This window comes from Erpetoichthys calabaricus, chromosome 13 (genome assembly GCF_900747795.2).
Source record: "Erpetoichthys calabaricus chromosome 13, fErpCal1.3, whole genome shotgun sequence".
NCBI lineage: Eukaryota > Metazoa > Chordata > Cladistia > Polypteriformes > Polypteridae > Erpetoichthys > Erpetoichthys calabaricus.
The window spans coordinates 102314787-102327126 of record NC_041406.2 but is presented as its reverse complement, the minus strand read 5'-3'; the positions used below and the strand labels follow the sequence as shown (position 1 = coordinate 102327126).

The window sequence follows — 12340 nt, the reverse complement described above, 5'->3', positions numbered from 1 at the left end:
AGATCTGGAGACCGGCTAGGCCACTCCAGGACCTTGAAATGCTTCTTACGAAGCCACTCCTTCGTTACCCGGGCGGTGTGTTTGGGATCACTGTCATGCTGAAAGACCCAGCCACGTTTCATCTTCAATGCCCTTGCTGATGGAAGGAGGTTTTCACTCAAAATCTGACGATACATGGCCCCATTCATTCTTTCCTTTACACGGATCAGTCGTCCTGGCCCCTTTGCAGAAAAACAACCCCAAAGCATGATGTTTCCACCCCCATGCTTTACAGTAGGTATGGTGTTCTTTGGATGCAACTCAGCATTCTTTCTCCTCCAAACACGACGAGTAGAATTTTTTTCATCTGACCATATGACATTCTCCCAATCCTCTTCTGGATCATCCAAATGCTCTCTAGCAAACTTCAGACGGGCCTGCACATGTACTGGCTTAAGCAGGGGGACACGTCTGGCACTGCAGGATTTGAGTCCCTGGCGGCGTAGTGTGTTACTGATGGTAGCCTTTGTGACTTTGGTCCCAGCTCTCTGCAGGTCATTCACTAGGTCCCCCCGTGTGGTTCTGGGATTTTTCCTCACCGTTCTTGTGATCATTTTGACCCCACGGGGTGAGATCTTGTGTGGAGCCCCAGATCGAGGGAAATTATCACTGGTCTTGTATGTCTTCCATTTTCTAATAATTGCTCCCACAGTTGATTTCTTCACACCAAGCTGCTTACCTATTGCAGATTCAGTCTTCCCAGCCTGGTGCAGGTCTACAATTTTGTTTCTGGTGTCCTTTGACAGCTCTTTGGTCTTGGCCATAGTGGAGTTTGGAGTGTGACTGTTTAAGGTTGTGGACAGGTGTCTTTTATATTGATAACGAGTTCAAACAGGTGCCATTAATACAGGTAATGAGTGGAGGACAGAGGAGCCCCTTACAGAAGAAGTTACAGGTTTGTGAGAGCCAGAAATCTTGCTTGTTTGTGGTGACCAAATACTTATTTTCCACCATAATTTGCAAATAAATTATTTAAAATCAGACAATGCGATTTTCTGGATTTTTTTTCTCATTTTGTCTCTCATAGTTGAGGTATACCTATGATGAAAATTACAGGCCTCTCTCATCTTTTAAAGTGGGAGAACTTGCACATTTGGTGGCTGACTAAATACTTTTTTGCCCCACTGTATATATGCAGTGACTGAAGACTACGTCAGGTATCTCTGTTGGAGGGGACATCACTCTGAATTGTGTTATCCACTTGTAATGAAATAAGCTCCAGCATTTTTACTAACATATAGGTATGTTTCCTCTAACCACTAAGAATCTAGCATTACCTACTCTTTTCAACATGAGCTTCAGTACTTTGATTTCTTTTGTGGATTCACCCTGCTTTGTTCATCTACAATACATATATTTCTTCCATTCTCCAATTTTTTGTTCCAAAAAACTGAAAGCATGATATAAGGCTCATTAATAATGGAAGAAGCACCCTCACAGGTGAGTAAACCTGCCTTTTTGCTATCAGTCTGGACTGAACTTCAAATTATCTGCACATCATACCAATATGGCTTGAGGATGTTTGGCCAATTTAGAACCTGACTGAGCTCTCGTCCTGCCATTAAGGCAGAAAATAAAACTACCCCCAGTGTTAAGAGTTATGTGCCTTGCGTTATTTTTATTAGTGAGATCATAATGTGATTATAGGACCTATGCAGAGAATGCATTTGTAGTAGTCACCATAAAATTAGGAGAAAGGGTTTTATTAAATACTAGATAATAGAGGAAACAATTTCCACACTTCAGGTTTTCAGTATGAAGAAATGGGACATATTCCCTCAGTGCAATTTAAAAGACTGTTCAGCAATTTCAGGAAATTTTTGGATGCAGTTTGTGAAACCATAGTTAGTGAAATTAATTAAAAGCCAAGCAAAATGACACCTTTTATTGGCTAACTAGAAAGATTACAATATGCAAGCTTTCGAGGCAACTCAGGCCCCTTCTTCAGGCAAGATCTTGCCTGAAGAAGGGGCCTGAGTTGCCTCGAAAGCTTGCATATTGTAATCTTTCTAGTTAGCCAATAAAAGGTGTCATTTTGCTTGGCTTTTCTCTACATTCATAATGGCTAACACGGTACAACACCCTAGTACTACTGAAATTAATTAATGAATTTATGGCTCCTTAACTTTTATAAGCATTGACAGCTGAATGATAAGTGATTCAATTTATAAATTAACAAGGTTATAAAATTTAGGGTTTAAATATTCACCCTGATCACTTCACATAAGCCAAAACTTACGGTGGAAGGTCCACAGCAGCACGAAGTCCCCAACCCTTGTTCTCAGTCAAAATAACTTCAAAATCTGCATGCTGTTTGCGCTGGAATCGTCGATTTGAGCAGTACTGTCCATTTGGGCATCTGGAAGAACTGAGGGAAGGTAAAGAGATTAAACAAGGGAACTGCAATCAACAAGGAACCCAAAGGAAACACTGCAGTATTTAAAAATAGCAAAATAATTAGATACAAACAGTATAGTATCTTAATGTGCACAAAGGGACAGAACACCATAACAGTTCTTTACATTTATCTCCTTGCTTTGTGGACCTGGAAAAGACTATTACCATATACCCCTGTGGCATCTTCTGGAAAATACTACAAGAAAATAAGAGCTCAGGTGTCACTGCTGCATGCATTTAGTTCTAATATCTGTAGTCTTTAATTCGAGTCTGTTAAATAGTGGACATTAAACTCTGCCAAGTATATGTCCGGTCCTTTCTCCTATTCATGATTTTCATGGACAGTATATAAATGTACAGACAATTTTTGAAGAATGTTTATTTTAGGAATTATGTTGTCTCCTTACTTTACAAAACTGTTATCTCTAAAGGGAGTTTTACCAGCTGAATGTTATGTGTTTTTTGGAACCTTTAAAATTGGGAGTTCTATGTTCTCTCTTAGAAGAAAACTGTCTTGCTCCCCACAGTTAAGAGGTTAGATGCTTCAAGCTGAGGAGGTCAAAAACATTGCAGTCTTTCTCACAGCCAAGAGTAGCAATGATTGATAATTAGTGCAGTGGAAGTCGTTTTGTGAACATTGTAGAGACAGTGAAGTGAAAACCAATCTCATCCTTACCCATGGTCACAAGTTCTTTGTCGTGCCTAAAAGAATAAGTTTGAGTACAAGTGCAAAATACAGGTCCATGGGACAGGTTGCTTGCTTTTATCTCTTTTATAGGGTGTGTACCACAACAATATGGACTCAGAATAGAATCACTCAGAATCAAGTGGAGCAATTTTGAGCATACTGTTTGAGAAGGTGTCTCATAGCAAGTTGAGGAACTTGCATCTGGAAATTCCTCAAAAGGATCTAAAAAATGCTTATGAAGAAAGGGTGACCTGGCCTGTCCAACTTGGTATGGTGTCACTGCAACCCTCACTAGGCAAAGAAATTCTTTAAAAGTGATGGGAGTTTTCACCTTAATTTAATAAACAACACTGCATTACAATCAGTATCATGAGCAACATGAAACAATGACTGATGGATGTGTTGTAATTTCATAATGAAGAGGGATGCTGTATTATTTATTAGAATTTAGTATTCTCTCTTAAAAAAACACTTTAAAAAATTAAGACAAATTCATAATAAGTACTCCTCACCACTCGATCATGAGCAATCTATTCAGGCAATCATCTCCACAGGCAACCATTCCCTGAGCTCTCTCCTCCTTGGCCAGAATGCTGCATTCACACTGCATACGTTTGATATCTCGGTGAGATTTGTTTTTCTTTCTGCAAATATCAAAATTTACTGTTAGTACAAATGCTAGTGTAAAAAAGGTCTGAAACATTGTTCACCTAACTTGTTGCAATGGACAGTACAATATAGTTTATCCTTCATCTAGTATTTATATCTAAGTCTATCAAACAAGTAAATGTTGAACTTGATGTTAAATCACAAATTACAATTCTAAAAGAAAAAAAGCTGTCAACTTATTATTTTCCTAACAATACAAAATCACATACAAGGATCTGCACATTTATTTATTAATGTTGTTTTAAACTGTAGACAAAATAATTAGGTATACTAAACACAATATATTTCAGAAAATGTGGCAAAAGAACTTAATATTTAAAGAACTCCAAAGCATGATGTAGGAAACAATGTTAGTCTTCACAAAAAGAAAAGAGACTAAACTACTTGCTTTCATTAAGTCACATGCATAAAGTAGTGCAGATGTACTCTACAAAGTCACAGATGATCCACTGCTGTTGTATTTTAAGTGAATGGATCTTCTAATGATTGAGGGCAAATTTATTACCAACTGAACGGCACAAATATCTTGTCTGCAAAAGAAACTGACATTTTCTAAAATAATTTTCTATATGTTTTCCTGAAGGAAAAATAGATACTGCTCAGTTATTGTCAAATAATTAAAAAAAAATGTGAGCTACTGATTCTGAACAAAATACTGGTATAACTAGTATTCAGACGTAGCCTTTTCTAGGTTGATGTTCGCCAGCCAGTCTCCTCTGTCCAGAATCTCTTTTTAAGACTGACATTCTTGAACCTGATGACAGAATGTATTAATTGAGGTTTCTAAGAGTTCGGTTCCTTTCCTGTGTTTAACAAGACATCTTGTATAACCATCAGTAAAAGGAAAAAGGCCCTCAAATAACACTTAGGCAAATGCAATTTAAAGAGAGATTATCAAAAAATAGAGAAACGTAGTTTTTTTTTTTCTTAAAAGTACAAATAATAATGTTTAAGAAAGGAAAAGTTAGACTAGCAATAGCTTGGAGTTACTAGAACATTGGATGATTTTGAACTGCATTAAATGTTTAAATGAAATAAAGTCCTTAAAAAATATGTTCTACCTGAAAACAAGTTGCAGACATAGAAAGTGCCTGGATAGAACATTTTATTTACTTTTAAAATAAACATAACATGAGATTCCATAAATTAAAAAGCTATGACAGGGATCATTGCAAAACATGATGCAATTGTACAGTCACATACTGTATTTATTGCTTAAAACATTTATTCCAGCAGTTAAATTTAATACTCTATGTAATGATTGACTAAACATAGTATCCATTAATTATTAATACAGTTTTTTTAAACTTGCACAAAACAACTTTAAAATAGTTTAAAAAAATAATTTGATATGTTTTGGGCTTCTGGCTGAGATCAGGGGTTTATTTTGAGTTTACTATATCATAGCATTTGCGTATACATTGACAAGAAGCTGTTAGATAATGAACTGGTCATAGAGAAATGCAAACTCTTGATTAACTGATTTACCTCAGAGTAGAAGAGAAAGCTGGAACAATGAATGTTATGGAATAGTCATTACTTCAAACATCAATCCATTTACTGTGTCCATTTACCATTTAACCCAATAACAGGGTTAAAAGGAAATTATATAATACTCTAATGTTGTAAAAGAATGATAAAACCTATGTATGTTTTTCTGTTTACGAGTAATATGCAAAAATTCACTTAGGTTTGAAGTGCAGGTTCAGTATCCCTCATCTGAAACACCTGGGACCAGAAGTATGTCAGCTTTGTGATATTTTCAAATTTTTGTATAATGAGATATCCAGGGGACATCCTTGACCAGGTAGGAAAATGCAGCCAAACCAGCTAAAGGACGACTAGCCTGTATAATAAATTTAGATCACCAAGCTGTTATTATAATGTAAATTGGTGTGACAAACATTAAATCTCAAAAGTCATGAATATGATGTACAGACTGTGTTTTAGTTCCCTTTTAAGTGGAACAATGTTGCATATTTTCACAATAGAAAATTTCTGGTTGTCAGTTTATATCGGGTACCTGTTATCACTTCTCAGGGAGCTGGAGTATCTCATCCAAGTTTCACTCCATCATGCCCACTGTGTTGGAAACCTTTAACTGACTGATGAGGTGCTACATTCATTTTTCATGTGGTGTGGGTGTAGATACATAAAACAATGTGTTTTCACCATCATAAAAAGGCAATTTATAGAAATGTACAGTTTTCCCCATGTAATCAGACCACTTTACTGTACTCGTGTTGCAATTAGGGCACCTAGCAAGAATGAATCTGCTTTTGTTAACCATAAGCAGTGACATTCCATTAACACAATAGTCATGTGCAATTTACAGTGCATCCGGAAAGTATTCACAGCGCATCATTTTTTCCACATTTTGTTATGTTACAGCCTTATTTAAAAATGTATTAAATTCATTTTTTTTCCTCAGAACTCTACACACAACACCCCATAATGACAACATGAAAAAAAAGTTTACTTGAGGTTTTTGCAAATTGATTAAAAATAAAAAAATTGAGAAAGCACATGTATATAAGTATTCATAGACTTTGCCATGAAGCTCAAAATTGAGCTCAGGTGCATCCTGTTTTCCTTGATCATCCTTGAGATGTTTCTGCAGCTTAATTGGAGTCCACCTCCAAAAAAAAAAAAAAAAACCTGTGGTAAATTCAGTTCATTGGACATGATTTGGAAAGGCACACACCTGTCTATATAAGGTCCCACAGTTGACAGTTCATGTCAGAGCACAAACCAAGCATGAAGTCAAACGAATTGTCTGTAGACCTCTGACACAGGATTGTCTCAAGGCACAAATCTGGGGAAGGTTACAGAAAAATGCTGCTTTAAAGGTCCCAATAAGTACAGTGGCCTCCATCATCCGTAAGTGGAAGAAGTTCGAAACCACCAGGACTCTTCCTAGAGTTGGCCGGCCATCTAAACTGAGCAATCAGGGGAGAAGGGCCTTATTCAGGGAGGTGACCAAGAACCCGATGGTCACTCTGTCAGAGCTCCAGAGGAACTCTGTGGAGAGAGGAGAACCTTCCAGAAGGACAACCATCTATGCAGCAATCCACCAATCAGGCCTGTATGGTAGAGTGGCCAGACAGAAGCCACTCCTTAGTAAAAGGCACATGGCAGCCCGCCTGGAGTTTGCCAAAAGGCACCTGAAGGACTCTCAGACCATGAGAAAGAAAATTCTCTGGTCTGATGAGACAAAGATTGAAGTCTTTGGTGTGAATGCCAGGCGTCACGTTTAGAGGAAACCAGGCACCGCTCTTCACCAGGCCAATACCATCCCTACAGTGAAGCATGGTGGTGGCAGCATCATGCTGTGGGGATGTTTTTCAGAGGCAGGGACTGGGAGACTAGTCAGGATAAAGGGAAAGATGACTGCAGCAATGTACAGACACATCCTGGATGAAAACCTGCTCCAGAGCGCTCTTGACCTCAGACTGGGGCGACGGTTCATCTTTCAGCAGGACAACGACCCTAAGCACACAGCCAAAATATCAAAGGAGTGGCTTCAGGACAACTCTGTGAATGTCCTTGAGTGGCCCAGCCAGAGCCCAGACTTGAATTCGATTGAACATCTCTGGAGAGATCTTAAAATGGCTGTGCACCGACGCTTCCCATCCAACCTGATGGAGCTTGAGAGGTGCTGCAAAGAGGATTGGGCGAAACTGGCCAAGGATAGGTGTGCCAAGCTTGTGGCATCATATTCAAAAAGACTTGAGGCTGTAATTGCTGCCAAAGGTGCATCGACAAAGTATTGAGCAAAGGCTGTGAATACTTATGTACATGTGATTTCTCAGTTTTTTTATTTTTTAATAAATTTGCAAAAACCTCAAGTAAACTTTTTTCACGTTGTCATTATGGGGTGTTGTGTGTAGAATTCTGAGGAAAAAAATGAATTTAATCAATTTTGGAATAAGGCTGTAACATAACAAAATGTGGAAAAAGTGATGTGCTGTGAATACTTTCCGGATGCACTGTAAGTGTTGCCGCATGGCACTTTTGAACTGCTGTGTAGGTGTTATCGTGAGGCTTTGCAGAGGACAACGCTCATTTTCTGTGATTTGTTGCTTAGAAGTACTCAGTGCTTCACAGGGTACCCCTCCAATACCACCCCCAAATTGGAGATCAGGTGTTGTTTCCTTGTCTTGAAACTGCAAATATGTTATTCACATCTGCTATTTGGCATATGCATATTTTCCTGCTTGATTCCAAGCAAGACTTTATAAAAGGGACCTCAGAAGTAGAGGAGAGAAAAAGTATTTGAGCGGGATAACTGAGGGCTTAAAGAAAAATAAAAAGAAGTCTGCCTTTCAAAGGTAGTGTGTGTTATGTCCTGAAGACAAGGGAGCTGTGTGCCAGTAATAATCTGTCAACTTCACCACACTCCTGTTTGCTAAGCTGGTTAGGGCTTCAGATTGTCATTCATTAATAATATGTATTTGAATGTATGTTAAAAATTCAGAGGGTAAGGTTTTGTACCAAGTACGGTACCAGGCAAAAGTCTGACAGACCTGACTGAAGGTATGCTTGTCATATACTTAGAAATTAATTTCAAGTATTTAAGCATAAACTTTTAGATCAAAAGGTCTAAGACATATTTAAATAGTGAACTTAATGCCTAAGCACAATTTCTTAAATGCATCTTACATTAGCTTGTCAAAACAGACTGCATGAATCAGGTCTTCATGGAGTAATCGCTGCAAATAAACCACTTCTGAATGAGTCAGATAAGAACAGGCTTGCTTGGGCCAAGAAACACTGACAACAGGTTTCTGTCCTTTGGTCTGATGACTCCAAATTTGACATTTTTGGTTTTCACCACTTGTCTTTGTGAGACAGAGAAAAAGTGACTGCATGCTGTCAATGTGTGTGATTCTCATTGTGAAGCATTCAGGACGAGGAGGAGATTGCAATTATGGAGGGAAAACTTGCTATCACAGTATTCTGCAGTAACATGTAATTCCATCTGATCCGCACTTAGCTCGGTTGTAATTTGTTTACCAACAGTGCACTCACAGTAACAAAATCCATCTCCAGGCTGTATAAGAGCTATCTGGTAAATAAGGAGTGTGATTCAATGCAGCAGCAGAAAGCCTGGGTACTACTGCCATCTGACATAATCCCAGTATAGATGGTAAAGGATGAACTGGAGTGGACAGTGAATGGAAAGCAGCAAGCACATGTTCTGTATATGTGGGAAAAGCATCCCAGTTGGCTACCTGCCACAAATATTCTAAGATAGTATGAAGGCAAAAGGTGGCTCCTTTGAATAATCTATGATACTTTTGTGTTAACAGTTTTTTCAGAATTCCATGTATAATGTCTTCACTGTTATTCAAAAATGTAGAAAACAGCAACAGTAAAGAAACATGCTTCAATGAAAGGGTGTACCTAAACTTTAACTGGTACTAGAAATAATAGTAATGAAGCCACATTAACAATACATTATTGATTGCATTTTGTTAAATAAAGACTGAATACTGTTTGATTAATACAAATAAAAGGTATTAACTAAAAAATAAATTCTATAATCCTCTAATCCTACCCACATTTTAAAGACTTAAAACATTTTATTTTTTTAAATACCTTATATTTAATTGTATGCACAAACTCTTAGATTTTAATTTCTAGCTAAAGAAAAGATAAATATTATCTGCTTATTGTTCACCTGCTCTCACATGAAAGATAAACATAAACATGGAACTTCTGGCATTAATATTTGGTGGTAATATGTGGTTAATATGTGGTTTAAAAAAAAAAACAAAAAAAACCCTGTTCACTGTCTGTGCCATCCAAGATCAACACTGCACTGACCATATCAACTATCAAAAGCCAACAGTTGTTTTATTTCGCTGCCAGTTTTTACTTGGTCTAGAGAGTATCAGCAGTCATGCTAAGCTTCCTGTACTAAAAAAAAAATTCTTCTAAGAACGCTTAAGCAAGAGTGTGGTGAGGTAAGCTTTGATGTTTGTTTATTATCTAAACAGCTAGGTAATATTTTTCCCTTTTACCCATTATATCTTTTCATTTTAGGTGGATTTTTACCATCATATTTTGAGTTATAAAATGCTTCCCAATTTAAAATCAAAAAGAAATGTGCACTTTATTTCCCATGCGCATTTCATAGTTTTCATTACATGCTACCCCTCCCAAGTACTTCTTTGTGTCCACCACTCTTAAAAGCAATCTTTGTTTAATATATAAATCATACAGAATGCATTTTCACACACCATTAAAAAAATCAATCAAATCATTGTGTATGTAATATTTTTCCACTGCTAAAACAAAAATGTACTATGTAGCTAGATTGCTTAACAATGTCCGTCTTGAAACCAGATAAAGATCACAAAGGCAGTTCACCTTAAGCTGTGATGGGCAAGATAGAGAAGTCATGAGATTTTTTGGAGCAAAGATGGACATGGATGTAAGTTTTTGCACCCTGTTTAAACGTCTCAGACTTGTCTACATGAAATGAGGAACACAGTGATTTCTATATTTGCATCTCCGGCTCTACAGTGTGTCCTGCATATAGAAAATTTAGCATCAGGCCACTGCTCCAAAAATGTTCTATAAGCGGCTGCCACAAAATAATATAAATGATGAAAATCCATAACCATTTCTCACTTAGTAGGCAACTCTTTTGAAATTTGTGCATGAAGAAAGCTATTTTTTATTTAATTAATTTGTTACAACTGTTTTAAAGAAGAAATTTAAAGGTAATGCTACCTAGACAAGCATGTTTAAGGAAAAGGCTATAAAATCATTTCCAAGCAGCTTGATGTTCATGTGACAACAATGGCAAATTATTACTAAGTTTAAGGTCCATGGGGCTAACGCCAACCTCGTTGGACACAGCAGCTAGAGGAACATCAACCCCAAAATGAACAGAAGGATAGTGAGAATGGTAGACAAAAAGCTAAGGACAACTTCCAAAGAGATACAAACTGAACTCCAAGGTCAAGGTGATTGGTGTCTGTTCACACCATTTGTTGGTTGTTGAGTGACAATGGAGTCAATGGAAGACAATCCAGGAGAAGTCCACTGTTCAAGATAAACCTAAAAAATCCAAACTTGAATTTGCGAAGCACAACGACAAGCTACAATGCTTCTGGGAGAATGTCATTTGGAGAAATGAAACAAAAATGGTGCTTTCTGACAAGTCACATCAGCTGTATGTCCACAGATGAAAAAATTAAGCTTCCAAAGAAAATACAGATATATGGAGTAGGCTCAAATATGTTTTGGAGCTGCTTTGCTTCATTTGGCATGGGGATCCTTGAGCACTATCCAGTGTCAGAAAGCTCTGTCTCAGTTGCAGGTGATGGATCCTCCATCAGAATAATGACCCAAAACACACAGATAAAAGCACCCAAGAATGGCTGAGAACAAAACATTGGACTATTCTGAAGTGGCTTTCTTTGTGCCCTGATTTGAAGCCTATCAAACATCTACAGAAAGAACTGAAACATGCAGTCTGGAGAAGGCCCCCTTAAATCCTGAAACAGCTGGAGCAGTTTGTTTTGGAAGAGTGGGCCAGACTACCCGTGGATAGGTGCAGAAGTCTCATGGAGAGCTCCAAGAATTGCTTGTTTGATGTGATTGCATCTAAAGGTTGTGTAAAAAAATATCAGATTAAGGGTCCCATCATTTTTGTCCAGGCCATTTTAATTTTAATATTATCTGAAATATTCTGTTGAATCAAAACTCTAAAACCTGGGGACAAATAAAGTTCTATCTATGCATCTAAAGCAAAGTGTGATTTTTGTTAAATAAGGAAAAAACAAGGATAGGTGTCAATTACTTTTGTCAGTTTCAAGTTATTTCAGAGACAACTGTGGGTTCTTTTTTTTTTTTTGTCTTTGTCCACATCTGTATAAAAAGTGCTGTAATTCCTAAACCATTTAACCAATATGGATATAAATACCATCAAGTTAAAGGTGGCAGTCTGTACTTTTAGTATACATTCATTACACAGCTTCTCGTCCAATTAGCTTTTTGGTAAAAAGCTAAAATAACAATATTATTATACGAGTCCAAATGCTTAAATGTAATCAATTCATTATCTTGTGCACTGTATATTACATAGCTGACAGTTTGATTTCCTCTCAATTCTACTGCACTGATGTACCAATCTAGCTATTTATTCATTAATATGGTGACCTTCAAACCAACTTATTTGTTCATCTAAATACCATGAATGTTTATATAAAGAAGTCTATAAACAAAAATTTATACCAAGATCATGAGAAGGGAACAATTGCATCTTAATAAAAAATTTTGACTAAAGTTAAAAAATAAGTAAACAAAATAAAACCAAACCAAATAAAACAACTCCATGGCTTTGTGATTAACTCTCAAAATATTTCAACACTGTACAACTGTCAGCCAATTTTAGTTATTTATTATGAGATTATAAAATAGGTACCTTTATACAGAGTTTTTTTAGTCTAAGTAAGTAAAGTTTTGGCAGATATGAGCCAAATTCCTTTACTTAAATAAAGTTTTTTTTCTTATTTTACTGCAGATTGTAGA

At 37.0% G+C, this 12340-nt stretch overlaps 1 protein-coding gene across 4 annotated transcripts in view; it reads right to left on the bottom strand.

Annotated features, from left to right (window-relative positions):
* Positions 1–12340, bottom strand: part of setd2 (SET domain containing 2, histone lysine methyltransferase) — a 148651-nt gene that overhangs the window by 74228 nt on the left and 62083 nt on the right. For all 4 annotated transcript variants that reach the window (XM_051935936.1, XM_051935937.1, XM_051935938.1 and 1 more), the window contains exons 5-6: positions 3637–3768; positions 2279–2407 (exon numbers count right to left, since the gene is read on the bottom strand). In XM_051935936.1, coding sequence (XP_051791896.1) covers positions 2279–2407; positions 3637–3768 — 261 coding nt within the window. The remainder of the gene's footprint in view (positions 1–2278; positions 2408–3636; positions 3769–12340) is intronic.